The 18,139-nt window shown below is 53.3% G+C and overlaps 2 protein-coding genes across 4 annotated transcripts in view; one reads left to right on the top strand and one right to left on the bottom strand.

The window, feature by feature from the left end:
- The first annotated feature begins 2,050 nt into the window (after window positions 1–2,050).
- Window positions 2,051–4,463, top strand: Qrfp (pyroglutamylated RFamide peptide). The gene is made up of 2 exons (XM_034496582.2): window positions 2,051–2,435; window positions 3,897–4,463. Exons 1-2 carry the CDS (start codon window positions 2,349–2,351, stop codon window positions 4,272–4,274), a joined length of 465 nt encoding a protein of 154 aa, XP_034352473.1. The 5' UTR covers window positions 2,051–2,348; the 3' UTR covers window positions 4,275–4,463.
- A 4,956-nt stretch (window positions 4,464–9,419) lies between these two features.
- The window catches only part of Abl1 (ABL proto-oncogene 1, non-receptor tyrosine kinase), a 100,060-nt gene continuing 91,340 nt past the window's right edge, over window positions 9,420–18,139 (bottom strand). For 2 of the 3 annotated variants that reach the window (XM_076928473.1, XM_076928474.1), the window contains exons 9-12: window positions 16,355–16,444; window positions 15,679–15,843; window positions 11,007–12,696; window positions 9,420–10,805 (exon numbers count right to left, since the gene is read on the bottom strand). In XM_076928473.1, the coding sequence (XP_076784588.1) occupies window positions 10,757–10,805; window positions 11,007–12,696; window positions 15,679–15,843; window positions 16,355–16,444 (1,994 nt within the window). In that variant the 3' untranslated portion in view covers window positions 9,420–10,756. Of the gene's footprint in view, window positions 12,697–15,678; window positions 15,844–16,354; window positions 16,445–18,139 lie in introns of all 3 variants that reach the window. The other variant, XM_034494037.2, reaches the window with a different exon arrangement.

Raw genomic sequence — 18,139 nt, 5'->3', positions numbered from 1 at the left:
CATGGAGGCAGTCGGGGAGGGATCCTCACTCCTGGACTGTGGGAGTGTTCTGAGGCCATGTCCACAGGACACCAGTTCTCAGACTCTCTCCCAGGATTCTGTGTCCCATCCTCTAGGCAGCTCATTCATCGCTGGGCTGGAGAGATGAGCGGGGCTGGGCTGGGGGGCGGGGCTGAGGGCGGGCAGATGGGAGATGTCTGGGGACAGGACTCCTGAGCCAGGCTCTCAGAAATCCAAGGTGATTGTGTCCGTTTCTATGCGAGCACACCCACCTATGTGGCGGCCTTGTCCTGTTCCCTGACACTGCTAAGCCACAGCCATGGTGTTCCCCTCAGCTGAGCAGCTCTGGCTGTGGCTCCAAGAGCCAGCGGAATGGGTCTTACCAACCCAATCTCACAGAACTCTCTGGAGCTATAAAGGGGCTTGGGGACCAGCCATCTACGGGGGTGTAGTCCTGAGGGAAGAGATCTCCCCAGGGTTCTGTGGGGAGACTGGAGAGGCCCTAGTGGTGAGGGTACCCTGATGGCCTTGCCATCTTCAGGGTGTAGTGTGTCCTTCACGACATGAGGAGTGTTGTGACATCATCAATTTCAGAGGTTCAGGGCTGCCTGAGATCATAGCCATATGGACTTCCGGCTGGGTCCTGTTCTGGGAGGGATCATTCAGATGAAGCCAGGAGCCTGCAAGGGCACAACCCAGACTAGCTGTCATGAATATACCCTTTCACATCCAGCCCTCCTTCACACCATGAGAAACAAGGATGGAGCCAGAAGCCAGGCTGCAGGGGAGCTTGGACGGGCTGCATGGAGCCCTGTGCCTTCGGGACTGCACTAGGGAGCCTTGGAACCTTCTGGAAAGCTGCCCCTCCCCCCATCCCACGATTCCTCCTGTAACACTGCTTCTTGCTCAAGCCTTGAGGCCCTTGCTGCTGGGTTACATCATAAACACCCTCAACTCCAGCCTCCACACTGCCCTGGACACCAGCTGCTGGCATGCTGGCATCATGGCGGACAGCAGCTGAAGAAGCTAGGGTTCAAGGATCAGAGAGACAGATGCGGGCAGGAACCCAGGCGTGTGCCTGGAAAGCACTTTGGGAGTGTGCCCAGCCCTCAGAGCCAAGCCTTTGATTAAGGCAAACGTCTGAGCTAGCCTCCTGGTCGGTCGGAGAGGCACAGCATGGCAGTCTCCCAGTCTGAGCTGAGGAACGGGCGGGCCTCAGGGGGAAGGGTCCCACCCTGCCACGCAGCTACTGAGTCCAGGTCTCAACTGGGGGTGTGTGGGGGCCATTGTCATTAGTCACCAGAAGAACTGCATTGAATAGTGGCCCTGGAATGGACAGTGACCACACCTTGGCCAGAGCACCCGTGGGCAGCTTCCAGAGGGAGTCTGGTGAAAGGAGTGGGCTGTGGAGATGAGGTGTCTACGGCCCCTGTAGACACGCACTCACTGCGGTGATGCCAGCCCGTAAGAACAGCACCCAGCTGAGGACTCAACTGAAGAGAAGCCATGGTGTGTGGTTAGGGGTGGTGGTGACAGACAACCCTGTCCTTACTGCGTGTGCCAGTGTGGGAGGAATGAGAGCTGATGACCATCTGTCCTCCGCCTTTGCCAAGGTCCACACCTAGCTATCTCCCGGCCACCATGACAGCCACTGGGGAGGTGGGTATGACTGTACTCCGCTGCTCATAAGGGCAGGCCCTGTGGTTTTATGTTTGGATGGCCAGCCAGGTCTGAAAAGGTATATCCAGGCATCAGGTACAGCCCAGCCCTGGGTCCACACAGTGAGAGAGACAGACACATTGGGACGGACTGAGTATGTTTGGAGCTGGAGCCTGAGAGGGGCCTGCTTAGTCATGAGTTCTAAACCCTGAACCCCTCAGAATCAAGAATTCCTGCCCAGTTTCACATCTCCTAAGGCTCCCGAGGAAGAGTGTATTACCCACCAGGACACCTGCCTACAGAAGGGACTGGGTGTCCATGGCCATCCAGCTCTCAGCAGTGAAGAAGCTGCCTCTGCAAGCCCACCATCTCCAGAGGGAGACCAAGGCAGTGCCACGAGGGTTCTCAAGAGTGGGCCTCCATGTCTCTCCCCCACAACACCCGGGGACCTCCAGGGTCTGAGCTCGCAGTTGACCTGTGATGATGCTCTGCTCTCCAAGGGTGACACCCACCACTCTCCTCACACCGCATCCTGTTTGCGTTGTGTCTCTTTGTCCTGTGGCCCACAGGGCTCCTTCCTTCACCACCGGCAGCCCCAAAGGAATCCCAGGGCCAGGAATGTGCAGTAACCAGGCAGGCTGGGGCTCGTGACACCAGGGATCTTCATAAAGCAGGGAGACCCCAGAGCCATGCCTGCTGGATCAGGACCTGAGCAGCTCTGCCTGACACTGGGGCCCAGGGACTCACCTGCCCTTCTTAGAGAAGCTCATAGCACAGTGAGTACAGCAGGGGACAGGAGGACAGGCTCTCCAGGTGAGCTGGGTGCAGGCAGCAGCAAGCACCTGGAACCACACGGGGAAGGGTGGGTCTGGGGGAGACCCACAGCTTCATCCTCAGCTGAAGTTCCACCAGAGCCAGTCAGCCCTAGCTGCCAGCCAGGAAGTAGTAATCTCCTAGGATAAAGAACATTAGCCGGTCCTCTCCTCCCATGGGGAGAAGGGAATGAGGCTTGTCTGTCCCCTGTGGGGGCCCCTCTCCACCCCAGCCTGAGGAAGCCCCTTTAGCAGCAGCAGCAGACTGGAGGCTAACTCCAGCCCCTGGGGACCAGGGGGCTTAGCAAGCTGGATTTGGGTAGAAAGCAGGACTGCTTTTGTTGTTGTTTTTGAAGCTTTCTGACTGAGCTCACTTCTTTGAAATGTTTTCAAGGGAGCTGTTTCTGGAAAGAAGTCCTCCCCTCCCCTCTAGTCCAGCTTCAGGGGTTTCCTCAGAGGATGAGCCAGCCCAGCCCAGCTCACCCATGGTCATTGCAAAACAGATTTCCTCTGTGAGGGAAAAGAACAGTTCCCAACAAGGGGTGTGGGGGACCTTGAGACAGTGGGACAGATATGGGGGCACAGAATAATGAGGCTACCTTGAACTCAGCTTCCTCCCCCATAAAGCTGTAGGACCTAGGGCAAACCCTGAGCCTCTTTGAGCCTGAGGTATTGGGAGTGGTGCCGGGTTGGTGGGCTGGATGGCTGTACACAGGAAGCAATTGTTTCCCCAAGGGCTGGCACATGGACAAACCACGCTGACATTAGAGCCCAGAGCTGTGTGGTGGGGCAGAATTTGCTGCAGACAGACTTAGTGTGCAGAGAAGCCCATTCATGTGTGTAATCTTTAGTCCAGAGCCTATCCTGTCCAGTGAGCCCAGTGGGTGCTGGCTGTCCCCAGCCTTGCCTCCAGCTCCTCCCCAGGTAGGTGTCTGACTTACACAAGGGCCACCAGACCCAATCCCCCCTCCCAAGAGCAACTTGCTCCTGAGTGAGGGAGACAGTGGGGTTTCCCAGCAAAGCTGCTAGACCACTTCATTATCGAGTTGAAAAACACGGCGGCTCACTCTGCCCACCGCCCAAGAGTCAATAATTATAATAGAAAATTGAACCCAAATGCACACAGCCCCGAGAGCCACCCGGGTACCTCTACAAGCCAGCTGGCAGCCCTGGCATTCTAGTACTGAGCCACCAAGGCAGGCAGCTCCCTGGCTGCAGGTGAATGGGAGTCAGCCTAATTGGTAGAGCTCCTGTGGTGGCTACGGCAGCCCGGTGTCCCGGCTGCTAGGGAACCAGGCTAACTAAGCGCAGTCAGCAGCTATCTCTCCAAAGGCTGCCCAGACCTTGGGAAGCCTGGGGCCAGGGATCGCATGCGGCCAAAATGCTGCTCACTGACCCCCTCCTCTCTCTCCTTCCTCTGCTCAGATGAGGAGCCTCCGCTCTTTGCTCTGCCTTCTCCTGCCTCTGAGTGTCTGCTTTCCCCTGCTGGACAGAAGAGGACCACCAGACACTGGTGACATTGGAGCCAGGATGAGCTGGGCCCAGCTGGCTGAGGGACACACACCCCACTCAGTTCAAAGTTCGAAGCCACAGGCCCTGCTTGTGGTGGCCAAAGAGCAGCAGGCCTCACGCAGGGAACACACCGGCTTCCGTCTAGGGAGGCAGGACTACGGTAGCAGTGAGGCCGCGGGGTTCCTGCCCACTGACTCAGAGAAGGCCAGCGGCCCCCTGGGGACTCTGGCAGAGGAGCTGAGCAGCTACAACAGGAAGAAGGGAGGCTTTAGCTTCCGCTTTGGCCGGTGAGGGCCGGCGTGGACTCTGCCCTGTCTGACTGTCTATTGTCGTCCTGGCCCCAACCTCAAGAACCTGGACCCGGAGAGAGTATCACAGTGAACTAGTGATCAATAGGTGTGTGCCATGTTTTCATTTCCAACTTTGATAAAGTGAAAAATCTGAGTGGTGTTCAAAAAAAAAAATAACAACAAAAAAAAAAAAAACCCAAAAATGAACATTCAATACCGCCCCTTCACGCCCCCCAAAAACCCCTGCACACAGGAGGACCAAATATGTCTTGGTTAATAAGACAATGTGTCCTTGTCCCAACCCATGACTCGGGTTGCTGTCTGTCTCAGCCTCTGTCTTCCCCCAGTGGCTGGAGCAGCCCCTGGCCCCCAGTGGCAGGGCATTGAGGCTGTGATGGGGCCGTGGATACAACAGGCCTCTGGCTCTGTTGTTCACTTGTTGGTAGATGGACTGAGAGATTACAGCAGGAAATCAAAGTTCTGACAGTCCCCAAAGGGTCGCCGGTAGCTGACATCTGAAGGGCCACGGTGAAAGCGCATATTCCGCTGTGTATAGAATGTGAGTCTAAAAGCTGGAAATGAAGGGGAAGAAAATAACCCAGACACAAACAAACCCACAACAGTCAGTGTGTTCTCCATCCCATTAGTACAAGACGCCTCTGGCAAGAAAGCCCAGCAGTGGCACCAAGCTGCCCACTGAATGGCCCGTGCATCCCCTCTGGCTGCCCATCACCTCTTGTTCATGGTAGTGTTAGCCAACCTAAGGGCCTCATGGGACCTAAACTCGGAAGGGGTGGGATTTTTTTGTTTTTTTTTTTTTTGTTTTGTTTTGTTTTGTTTGTGCTGAGCAAGGTTGAGTTTCAAATGCCCAAACTAGGAATTGCCATGTGTATCTTTTGAAATAAAAGTTGTAACAACTGCAGCATCATAATGGGATGCTGGCCTCCTCTTTCCAGGTCCTCTGGGCCCCCAAAACTTCTTTTCTGAGTTCCTGAAGCCTTCACTTTGGGGAGATGGAAATCAGGCTGCCTGTACCCTGTACACCTCCGAGCAGCCCCTTAATTGGCAGCTGGGCGAAGGTACAGGGAGAGGAGGCACAGGCTGTTTCCCTCTCTGCTTCCCTCTTCCCTGTTTCTCTGAGTGTGAGGGGAAAAAAAAAAACAAAAAACAAACCCGACATCTCCACCTGGGGGAAGGGAGGGGAGGTGTGTGGTGTAGGGGGGACAGGCTCGGTCTGGGCTGTGTGCAGGCCTGGGGCCAGGCAGAGCATTCCTTTCAAAGGCTGCTGAGCCTCCTCCATCCCATCCTGGGTCACACACAGCCGTCAGAAGCAGCTCACTCCAGGGCTGGCTGTGACTGCTGAGATGAGAACTTATATTGATGTTTCTATGGCAACATCTCCCCTCCTCCTTGCGAGTAGCGACTTGCCCCCGTTCACAATTGAATAATTTTCCATTGAGCTGTCACAATTAATTGGTGGATTTTTATTAGCCTTTTAGAACCACACTGGGCCAGGCCCAGCTTGGCACCTCACAGTATTCCAGTGTTTTCCATTCTATTAGTGACTTATGTCCTCAGTAGCAGCTTTCAGTCCTCAGCAGCTAGGAAGCCACTTCATTAAGGTTGACAGATCAGAGCCACAAAAGAACCATGTTGACTGGGGAGCAGGGCTGGGAGGTGAGGTGAGGGGGGGCAGGCAGAGCCAAACACCTGACACTGTGATGCACTGCCTTCCTCCAGAGCCACCCTGGGCTCCCCCAGGGCTTTGCACGTGGGCTCAGGGCTGCAGTCACAGGGACAAGGCAAGCACACTAGGACTCTGCCTTCCCTACCATCTCAGGAAGATGTGACAGAGGGTGTGTCCAGCAACTGCTCCCCTCTAGTGTGGACGTCATGGGCACCACCACACTCCCTGGGTCAGTGAGAACACGGGTCATATGTGGACACGGAGAGGTGGCTGTGGTTCCACCCAGCTCCCGCACCAGCCAGGGATGCCCATCCTGCTTCCGCGGGGCAGTATCCTGACTCATTCATACACGTACAAGACAGGCCAGGGCAGAATGGCACTCTGGAGACAGGGCCCTGACGCCTTGCTTCACCCATGAGGCTGAGCCCGCACACTGTCGCACACTCTGTGGGTAGGTAGGGCTCCTTTTGAGTTTTTTTTCTTTTGTGATGCTGAAGGTTCCAGCTCAGGCCCTCGTGCAAACTAGACTAGCTCTAGCACAGAGCTTCGCCCCGAGCCTGACAGGTTCTTAATTTAGCAGGATTAGATTAACCTCGACGGAGAGGGCTGGGATGAAGGGGGAAGCCTTCAAAGGAACGCATCTGCTGTCATTACCTTTAATCATTAAAAGAGAACCAACAAAGCTATTTTTTCCAGTTTGCTTGTACATTGGAGCTCAATAGCCCTGAAAATCAGAACAGTCAGGCTGCTGAAGCATTGATCTGCTAAACCAGCTCGCCTACATGGCGCTAAGCTCCCTCTTTAACCCCTGCCCCCAAGTTTCCCACGCTCTGGCAGGGTCTAGGCCCTCCACTGTCCTCTTGGGAACAAGAAAAATCACTTCTCTCCTGACTAGGGAAGGGGAGGTTCTGAGAAGCAACCACCCTAGGGTAGACTCAGCCCCAGGCTGCTCACCTGGCTGCCCTGGCATCTCCTGCTCTCAACCAGGCGCTATCTGCAGCACCTCCTGTATTTATTCAAGACAAAAGCAAGAGTCAGGCATAGTGGTGTAGGCCTGTAATCCCTCATCCTCAGGAGGCTGAAGCTGGAGGGTCAGAAGTTCAAGGCCAGCTTTGGTTCCACAGCGAGATGGAGGCCAGTCTGGACTAATGAGTCTCTGTCTCAAAGAACAAAAAAGAAAAAAGAAAAAAGATAAAGAAAAAGGCAAATCTTCCCCGTGGTATGTACACCTACAGGTTATTAGCTGCTGAGATAGGTCCTTCCAATTTTCCTGTGTTTACAGTAGCAATTAAATGCTTAAGGAAGAAGGCCCAGGACAGCTAGCTGCTCACCCTCACCTGCTCCAGTACCAAAGACAGCACAGGAGATCCACAGCCCCCAACCTTGGTGAGTTCCTGGTCACCCTGTGCTCATGGTCTACAGGCATAAGTCCCAAAGGATTCTGTTCCCCGGGGAACAGAACCCCACAGGTGTCTTCACTGCAGAATTGACATTAGCTGGAGCAGAGTCCCAGCCAAGAGGCTAAGTGACCAACAGGGATGAAGGCAGATGAGGTGCCGGGTGGGGTATTTGTTTCCTGGCCACTTAATGTCATCTGTGCAAGACCAGACTTACAATGCCTTCCCAGGGGGCTGAAGACCATAGCTCTGCAAAGAGCTTGCCACAAGGAGCTGAATCCAGACCCTCAGCACCTGTACAGAGGCCAGACACAAGTCTGTTATCCCAGCACCGCTGAGGGTGGGTGGGGTAGAAGGTAGTGGTGGAAGTGGAGACAGGTAGATTCCTGGAGCTCACTGGCCAGTTAGTTTAGCTGATAATAGGTGAGTTTCAGGTTCAATGAGAATCTGTTTCAAAAAATATACTGGTGGGGGCTGGAGAGATGGCTCAGCGGTTAAGAACACCAACTGTTCTTCCAGAGGTCCTGAGTTCAATTCCCAGCAACCACATGGTAGCTCACAACCATCTGTAATGGGGTCTGGTGCCCTCTTCTGGTGTGTCTGAAGAGAGCAATGGTGGTGTACTCATATGCATAAAATAAAAAAATAAAAATAAAAATAAATATACTGGTGACACCCCCTCCCCCCATAGTGTGAAGAGAGAGAGAGAGAGAGAGAGAGAGAGAGAGAGAGAGAGAGAGAGAGAGACTTTCCCAGAACTTGGTGTCCCTGTGTGGTCAAGCCAGCCAGTCCAAACATTATAAAGCTTATCCTGGAGGGTGCTTCCACTGGGCGTTGTCTACAAACACCTTGGCTAAGCCTCTTTGAGCCTGACCACCACCCGACCTTGGGGTGATGCAAGCATTCCACATGGTGACATGGGGCAGACCCGGCCATCATTTCTTCTTTCCTCTGTGTACATACCTAGTTGTACATGCACATGCCCCATGGTGTACACGTGGAGGTCAGAGGTCCGCGGTAGTTGGTTTTTTTCCCACCATATGGGTCCCAGAGATTGAACCCAATCATCAACCTGTCAGCAGGTGCTTTGTGCACCGAGCCATCTCACCGACTGCTCAGAATGGGCATGTGCAGGGTGTCTCTCTGGGCAACCTACAGCTATTAGATTCTAGGGAGCAGCTATAATCTAAGGTCAAGAAAGTCAGTCTTTTTATTGTTGCTGTTTCAAGCCAGGGTTTCTCTGTGTAGCCCTGACTGCCCTGGAGCTTGCTATGTAGGCCAGGCCACCTACTTACATGGGCACCACCATGTCTGACAAGAAAGCCAGTCTTAGAAATAACAAACTTAGTTTCCGGTGACACAACAGGACCTTATTTGGGAGACAGGAAATATTTTATGCTTGGCCCCGAGGTGACAGGTCTCACCCCTTTGGCCTTACAAGAAACAGAAAATAGGCAAACAGTACTTGCCTGAGGCCACGGGGAGACCCCTTGGGCCCATGTCACACACATAAGCACAAGTGGTGGCTGTGGTGGCTCTCCCTGGAACCTCCTGCTGTTCCTGTTAGACAAGGTAGCCACTCAAGGATGACCCTATTGCCTAGAGAAAACCACTGGAGGGCCAGTGCCTAGATTCACTGGGCAACCCCAACCCACTTCAACATCTGTGACAGCCAGGGGAGGCAGAGTTGGTGGAGTGGCAGGGCACCACAGCCTGTGGCCCTGGCATCCTTGCTATGGGTGTCAGTGACTGAAGCACAACCTTCCCAGAGCCTGCTGGAGGAGGGGCTTGTTCACTGTCCACTCAAGCCTGACAGCTGGCACCCGAAGCTACGTGAGAGCACTGGGTGGCTCAGACGCAGAGGACGCCAGGGAAGGAGTCTCTGCCAGCAAGAATCTCAGGTGCTACTGCTCCTACTCCAGGCCTGACACAGGACACTGCCATCTGCTGTGAGGCAGACAAGAGCCAGGAAGCTGGCAACTACGTGCTCAGGACACACAGGCTGTGACCCTTTGGGACATGAGGGGTTGCAGGGATGAATCACAGACCAAGCAGTCTGTCAATAGTTCTGTAAACATTTATTTAAAAAATACTACAGAGAGATTTGGATTCAAAAAACAGAGTCATGTACAGAAACAAAATGTACTGGACTGAGAGAAAAGGGGAATGCTGTTGGTGTGCCAGAGGGGCACGGTGGTGAATTATTTACATGTCATTTAGAAGAGCGCAAGTCTATTTAAAAAAAAAAAAGAGTGTAATACCAAAGTGTAATACAAAATATAGTGGCACCCCATGGCAGCAACAGAGCAGGACCTTGTGAGCACGGTGTCGGGGTATGGGTTGTCTGGCTTTTCAAGGCTGCTGGCAGTGTGGCACGGCCTCCCTTGGGCTACAGAACAGCCTTTGGAGGTAAAGAGGTGATGTGCTACAAGGACCATGGAGGAACATCCAGAGGAACTCATCTCTGCCAGCCCCGTCAGGTGATCAGTGTGGGCCTGGGTCAACGCAGCATGCCTGCAGCACAGAAGCAGGGAGTGTGGAGGTGTCTTCTGGGCAGTTCAGGGCCTAGACAGGCACCCCGTTCTTCAGCTGGCTTTTCTGGGAGTCAAGGAATCCACACCTGTCTGTGCTCAGCTCTGGTCCTGGCTGCCTTAGGAAGACATGCCCTACCTAAGTCTGCAAAGGATACCCAACCCCAGCGTGCTGTGAGTGCCTTCCAAGAGCTCTAGGTTAAGCATGGTTCTGGGTGGTTAAGCAGCAGTTCTGAGGAGCAGTTGGGGCTCAGGAGAGCCCTGGGTCCGTGGTCCTTCCTGCCTGTTTGTACCTAGTGGCTCTTCCTTTCCATGCAGACCTTTGAAATGCTCAAAACCACTAGAAGGCTGGATCCTTGTCATCAAGGCAAGGACCAGAGAGGATGGGCCTGACCTTAGAGCAGGAAAGGGAAGAAAGACTACTCAGAAATTCAAATTCAGATTTTGGGGAGCTCCTGGAGTCCTAGGCTTGGCCTGGCTAAGTGCCTGTCCAGCCAGTGACTGTCACCCATGAAACTCAAGCTTGCTGTCCAGGATCTGCAGGGCCCTGCTGAGGATATTGAGAGCAGGTGACAGGCCACACTACCCAGCTCCTGTTTCCAGTACCCACCCCCTGGGCCCCTGGCTTTAGCACCTCATGACCCTTAAAGCAACAGCCTCCTTCACATGAAAAACAGTGAGCACAGGCTCTCTGGGACAGTTTGTTCAGGGACAGCAAGCATAGGGGCTCCCATGCCTTGTTGACAAGAAGGTCCATCAGAGGAGGTCATTCTCCTGCGAGGACAGGGAACGGGCACTCTTGGCTGACCTGGGAGCTGTGTCTGAGGCAGGACCAGAGAGTGAGGAGCCTGGTGGCCAGCTGAAGTCTTCAGAGCAGGGGGCCCACCACAGCAGTGAGGAGAGGTGACTTGAGGCACCTGTGCTGGGCAAGAAAGGTGAAGGACAGCTGGTGCACAACATAGCAGGAAGGGCCGACTCCATCAGACCCTGGTTCTGCTTGATGCTCTGTAAAGCTCCTGGGAAAAGATGCCAGCTCCCCAGTCCTCTGTCCCCATTTTTATAGGCACAAAAGCCCCATGGACTGAAGCATCTCACTGACATACACTGGTTGCTGCTACCTCCGGACAATGTCACTGATCTCCTTTACAGAGCTAAGCAGCTTGCTGAAGTCTTGTGTGGCAGCTGGTCCACTGGAGGCTGTTGCAGGGCAGATCTGCAGCTCTCGGAGGTTGCTCTCCAGCTTGTTGATAGCCTCACGGAAGGCAAACTTGTTCCTCATCTGCTGGATAGAGTCCACATAGCTCACACAGAAAGTGTACAGGTTCTTGCCAGCCTCCAGCACAGCACTGTGGCTGGCCATCTGCTCTGAGTTCCGGGAGATGGCAAGGCACAGGGCCTCAGTGCTGTCCAGAACCACACTCTTGGTGATGGTGCCACTGGCGATACGCTCTGGCGGCTGGCGGGTCTTTCGAAGAGACACGCGGGTTGATATGAGGGGGATGAAGGCAGCAGAAGACAGCTGCTGGTCCCCAGCCAGGGGTGAAGGTGCTGGCACTGTGGAGGGGGTGGAGACCGGGCTGGTGGGGGTCCCGGGAGGCTTAGTAGTTTGGGGCTTTGGCACAGATGGGGGCACAGGCTTTCTCAGTCCTTCTCCAGGCTGGCCAGCCTTGGTGGGGTCATTGTTCACAGCATCCACAGCCAGACTTGGGCACTTTGTCTTTGTGGCCCCACCTGCCTCCCCGGCCACTTCTTGGCTAGGGCTCTGTGCAGGCTTTCCTGCTTTTCCTGTGGAGGCAGGTGGAGGTGGCGGGGCAGGCTTGAGCTTGGACAGCCGCCCTCTGTCTTTCCCTGGGGACTCTGAGCTGTGCTTGTGCCTCCTTACACGGGTCTCCTCAGAGGACGTCTTGCTGAGGCCCACTTTGCTGCTGGGGGGTGCTGGCTCTGCAGCAGCAGGAGTCCCCGTGCCCAAGGCACTGCCCTTGGTGGCCTCTTCCTTGTGAGAGAGGCCAGAGGAAGGAGAGGCAGTGACCTGCCTACGGAGGAGTTTGGGAGTCAAGCTGGGTGGGCTGGAGCCAGGGCTGGATTCCACATCTTTGAAGACTTCCTCAGAGGCCTCCTCAGTCTTCTTCACCAGCCGGGGAGGAGGTGTCGCTGTGCTTTTGGCCACCTGCTCAGACCTGCTCTCACTGGTGCGTTTCCGAGGCAGAGCTGGCTTTTCGCTTTTGTGCCCTCCAAAGGTGGATGAGTCAAACTGCTTACCGGCAGATGGCAGGTCTCGAGGCAGCGTGACTGACCGCCACTCTGTGTCTCTAGCCCCATGGGGCATGCAGGAGGCTGAGCAAGAACGCAGGAAACGCTTACTGGAGCTGATGCCACTCTCCTCTTCAGCCAGGCGGCTGCTGGTCAGCGTGCTGGACTTTTTCCACATGTGGGGAGAACGGAAGCCCGAGTTGCCGGGCTCTCGGAAGGCTCCATTGGGGACGCCAGCCCCATTGCTGGCCTTTGGGGACTTGGTAGGTTCTGCTGCATCTGAGGTGAGAGCTGGCGGCCCATTGCTAATCTCCCGGCCGTCATCCTCACCAGCCCCTCTGCGTTCTGGCTGCTCCCGGCCATCCATCTCTCGGAAGGAACTGCTGCGCTTAGGGGGTGTTGGTGCCATTTTCTTCTTCTTCTTGATTAAGGCACTGAACAGGTTGGTCTTTTTGTCTTTGGGGAGAAGGCGCTCATCTTCATTTAGGCTGCCGTCTGGGGGCCCACGCTCTTTCCGAGGAAGTAGTGGCGATACAGCAGGCTCACTGTCCAGTGCATCTGAAACAGAGAAAAGGATGAGCAACAGTGCCCAGCAAACTCAGAGGCTGGCTGAACCTCTGTAAGGAGGCTCCTTGTGGTGCCTTTGCACCCTTGGCCTTCATGGCACGGGCAGCAGTGCCGCTGGAGGACAAAGACAAAGCTGTGCCCTTTCCTACGCTCGGCCTTGTCAGCAATATCCTGAGTGATTCCTGTCACCATTAGCAGAAGTCCAAGTCTCTCTCCCCAAACCCAGACGGGCAAGGGCTGGAACGACGCTGCCATCCTCATTCCCGAAACCTGTTAGTTGTGGAGTTCCTCCAATGTCACAGAATGACAATGCCAAGGGTCAGACCTGCTGAGGGGAAGATGTCAGCTGTCCCATGGGGGCATGACAATCAGCTGCTGTGACAAACAGGGAAAGATGACCTTTACAAAACTTCATGTGGGTATTTTTTAAAATTGAGTGACATGGCTGGGCAGAAGTGGCTGTACCCCAGCAGAAGCAGGCAGATCTCTGAGTTCAGGGCCAACCTGGTCTACAGAGTTCCAGGACAGCCAGGGCTACAGAGAGACCTTGTCTTGAGAAACAAACAAAAGCCTTTGTGCTGTCAGGCGCTGCGGCCAACTGTATGGGGCTTCCTTCCGTCAGCCTCTTCCCTTAGCCTCTAGGACTGAGGTAGACTGCATCTGTCCTAAGGCTGGCAGAGATGAGCATCAGAAGAGAGCAGAGGGCCTCTCCGCGCTGAGTCCTACTGAAGAAGGCGGAGAGGTTCTACAGTGTAGGAGGGGCTGAGGTGGGAGGAGTAAGGGGGAAGAGGAGAAGGAAGAGGAGGAGCTAAGGGAGGAGAGGAGAGAAGGGGGGCGGGGGACATGGAGGCAGATGTTCATGTGTCTCTGCCAGTCAAAGGTAGTTGGTCTATCTAGGTTGGGTACTGGGTCACACTTCTGATTGTCTAGGCATCTTGTTATTGAGCATTACCAAGTATATAAGCCTCTGATTAATCTTTAAGCATTACAGTCTTACTTTCCTACCGGGCCTGAGTGGATGGCGGGTGGTCCAGGCACTGCCCAGCCCTGCAGAGACAGCGGGGAAGATTGGCAGCCATCTCCCATGCTGGCATCCTGTAGGTGCCAGGGCTGGTGTTTCTGGCTGGCTGGTTCTAGCTGCTGTGTGCACGTGGCCTCTGGCCACGTGGTTGAGCTAGGCAAAGATGCTGCAGCATAGAGTGGATTGACTGGAGGCCGCTTTTTAAAAATAATTACTTCAACACTATGGGGTCACAGAGCCACATCCGGGGCACAGATGTTAGGGTGTTCCAGGCTCAGCAGGAGATGACTTTAGTAATGACTCTGATGGGAAGAAACACCCCCCCCCCCCAAACATATTCATCACCAGCTCTTCCCAGCCCGTGCTCCTGCTGCAGCCTCTCCTCCCCACTGCCAACCACCTGATGGCATGAGAGCCAATGGGAGGACCGAAAAGCTTGTGTGCCACAGCCTCCACATGGTGAGGAGATGGTCCAGTGGTCTACAGTCTGGACTTCCTTGTCTATGTAAACTTTAAGGTCACACATGTGTGTGCACATGCAGCAGCATACATGTAGCGGTCAGAGGATACCCAGGTATTAGTCCTTCCTTCCAAGCCTGTTTGAGGTAGCGTCTCTGGTGTTTGCTGCTGTGTATGTAACTCTAGCTGGCCCTTACATTTCTGAGGATTCTCTTGCCGCCACCTCCTCTGTCTCCGAAGGGTACCGGGAGTTAGAGATATATGTCAGCACATGTGACTAGCAACTGCTCAGCAACTGTTTCACACTGAGCCACACCCTCAGCTCCTATGCAAACCTCCCAAGTATGCTCCTTTGGGGCCTGTGTGTGCTGGATAGCTTTATGATGCAGCTACAGTCATCTGAGAAGAGAGAGCCTCCATAAGACTGGGCTGTGGACAAGCCTGTAGAACATTTTTTAAATTAGTGACTGATGGGGTGGGCCCAGACCATTGTGAGTGGGGCCATCCCCAGGATGGTGGTCACAGGTTCTATAAGAAAGCAGGCTGAGTAAGCCATGGGGAGCAAGCAGGTGAGCTGCACTCCTTCACAACCTCTGTATCAGCTCCTGCTCCAGGTGCCTGCCCTGCTCGACTTCCTGTCCTGACTTCTTGGATGATTCTATAATGTGGAAGCATAGGCTAAAGAAACGCTTTCCTCCCCAGGTTTCTTTAGTCACGGTGCTTCATCGCAGCAATAGTGACCCTGGCTAAGACAGTCCCTAGAGTACTCTTATGTGTTCTGTGGGTTTGAACATTTTAGCTTCGTATCAGTATGAATATAGGTTCAGAATCACAACTGTTTAAAAAAAAAAAAACAAAAACAAACTGTAGGTTCTGCTGAGTAAATACCTCTTATGAATTTCTATCAGAATCAAGCTTTATCCTGCCTGGTCCCATTCAACCAAGTTGATGGCCCATCAGCCTACGATGAAAGCCCTGGGGGCTTTTCTGAGTTCAAGTACCAGTACTGCCCCACCACCACCACCACCACCAATTGACTGCAGAGGGTTTGCAGAAGAGCTGGACTGTTCTCCTGGTACTGATGAGTGCACAGCCAGCACACGGGAAGCTGCAGACACATGGCTGTTCACACTATTCCTGTATATCTCTATAGACACCTCCTGACCCAGCCCCACTGCCCTAGCTGAGCCTGGGAAACAGTTCAAGAAGACAGCCTTTCCAGAGACCACAAGGAACCTAGTGCTGACCGAGCCCAGGCTGCCCTGGAAGACGCCCACAGGGCTGTGAAGAACACATGCAAAGGTGGGTGTGCTTTTTTGGCAGGTGTCCCAGTTTTCGGCTTATCTAAGCAACTGCTGAAAGGCTCCCCTGGGCAAGAGGTGAATCTTCCTCCCTGGGCTGAACCACTGAGGAGGGACTGATGCCCTTCGGTGCCAGCTCCACTGACAGCTTCTGTTCACCTGCCTGGCTTGAGGGTAGGAAGGTGGACATACCGCTTTCTCCCAGGCCCTTTGGGTGGAGCAGCTCAGAGGTGTCAGGTGCATCTTTCTGCTCAGCTGCTCTCCTGCAGGTTCTGGTCTTGGTGGGCAGCTCTGGGGCCTGCAGTGTGCTCCCAGCAGCTCCTCTCGTACCTCGTTTCCCCAACTCCTTCTCCACCTCTAAGGATCACACAAACACAACCCAGCAGTCATCAGCAAAGGTGCCATTGAAAGGGATTCTTTTTTTCTTTGCTTTTTTTCTAATTTATACATATTTAAGTTCTTTTTTGTACATGTATGGTGTTTTGCCTGCATGTACGTCTGTGTACCACATGGGTGCAGAGGCCAGAAGGTGGTACTGGATCCTCTGTGACTGGTGTCATGTGCTACCATTATCTGGGTGCTGGGAACTGACCCCAAGTCCTCTTAACTACCATGCTAGCTCTCCAATTCCTGGAATTCTTTTTCTTAAGATCTTTGCAGTTAGAGAAAATGAACACAATCCTAAAGAAACAGCTGTTAAGCATGTTCTAGAACTCTGTGCGACTGCACCTGACACAGAACCACCACCAAAGCCTCTGAAGAGCTGTCTAGCACCTGGCCTGGATACTCTCACCAGGACTGAAGTGAAGGCTTGTCTAGTCTCAAGCCAACCTCTCAACCCACTGCAGGCCCCTGGGAGGTGCGTTACCATCTGAGATACTGGATTCCTGGAACATGGTTTCAAAGGCTTGGTGGATCTCAGCAAAGGAGGGCCGGTCAGAGGGGTTCCACTGCCAACCTGGATGGAGAAGACCCATGTCAGAGCAGCTGGAAAGCACTGCTAACAAACCCGGACTAGCCATTTCCAAGCAGCAGTCTGGACATGAAAGGCGTTGCAAGCCTGCTGACAGCTGATGCTGTGACAAGCTAAAATGGCAAGTGCTCCTGTGTCCTATGACAGACACTAAGGATTTAAGAAGACATTATATACAGGCAGAAATATGGACTGCAAAACTCTAGAGACAATGACAATAAAAATTGCATCTGTAAACGGCTCTCCCCACTGACAGACAGGGAGTTAACAAGGCAATAGCCCATCTCGATCACCATCCTCTGATGTCATCAGTCTGCTGTCCTCATTAGAGATACGCACATCTTTCTTGCTTTTGCTGCTCTTGCACAGGACCCAGGCTCGGTTCCCAGCACTCGTGGGTCTCACAACCATCTATAACACTAGCTCCTGGGGACACAGTGTCCTCTTCTGGCCTCCATGATCATCAGACACACGTATGACACACAGACATATATGCAGGCAAAACCATTCACATAAAACAAAAACTTAAAAAAAGATGACAAGGACCAATGCTTTGGCATGTCAGTGAGGACGTGGATGGTGAGCACCGCTGGTCTGCTGTCAGTGTAAACTGCTACAACCTTCTGTTAGGTGATAACTTTATTCACAGCATAGAACCTTTGAGCCAACAGCCCAGCTTTTAGAGATATCAGTGCTACCTGCAGAGACAAGGATGAGTGTGTGTCTCTGCCTTATACACAGTAAATGCAGTAGCAAACACAGGGCCACAAGACGGGGAGCTCTGCCAGGACTGACGCTGTTCGATCACTAGGATCCACATAGTAGAAAGAGAGAACCAAGGCCAGGTGGTGGTGGCGCACGCCTTTAATCCCAGCACTTGGGAAGCAGAGGCAGGCGGATTTCTGAGTTCGAGGCCAGCCTGGTCTACAGAGTGAGCTCCAGGACAGCCAGGGCTACACAGAGAAACCCTGTCTCGAAAAACAAAACAAAACCAAAAAAAAAAAAAAAAAAAAAGAGAGAGAGAGAGAACCAATTCCCCAAAACTGTATGGTGTGGAGTGGATGCCCGAATGAATGAATGAAAGAATGAATGAAAGAAATGTAATGAAAGCAAACAAATGTGTAAAACATGAGTGAAGGTTTCAAACCATTACCTGAAATGCTGGACAGCAGCATTAGTAAAGGGGGGACAGGGTGAGGAAGACCTAAATATATGGACAGGAGCAGTGTCTCGAATACACTAAGAAGAAAACGGTGAGGGAATGACCATAAGAACATAGATAATACGACCATGCACACACACACATCACATGGATGCACGCACACACACACACACACACACACACACGATATAAACACCAGAGTTCTATCACCCAAAGCAATTTATTTTTGGTTTTTTGTTTTGTTTTTTTAGGTTTTTTGAGACAGGGTTTCTCTGTGTAGCCCTGGCTGTCCTGGAACTCACTCTGTAGACCAGGCTGGCCTCGAACTCAGAAATCCGCCTACCTCTGCCTCCCAAGTGCTGAGATTAAAGGCATGCGCCACCACCGCCCGGCAACCCAGAGCAATTTATAGCCAGGTATTTGGAAGCAGGACCTAGGAATCTGTATCTATTAATAATACCCAGGTTTGGCATCTATCTAATCCTTTTTATGCTTAAAAAAAAAAAATCAAAATGACC

This window comes from Arvicanthis niloticus, chromosome 2 (genome assembly GCF_011762505.2).
Source record: "Arvicanthis niloticus isolate mArvNil1 chromosome 2, mArvNil1.pat.X, whole genome shotgun sequence".
Lineage (NCBI taxonomy): Eukaryota > Metazoa > Chordata > Mammalia > Rodentia > Muridae > Arvicanthis > Arvicanthis niloticus.
This window is presented reverse-complemented; position numbering and strand designations above follow the sequence as displayed.

Bases quoted from the DNA above. Each gene is read 5' to 3' on its own strand.
- Qrfp (XM_034496582.2), top strand. From the start codon at position 2,349: ATGCCTGCTGGATCAGGACCTGAGCAGCTCTGCCTGACACTGGGGCCC. The intron at 2,436-3,896 runs GTGAGTACAGCA...TCCTCTGCTCAG, and splicing joins TTAGAGAAGCTCATAGCACA to ATGAGGAGCCTCCGCTCTTT.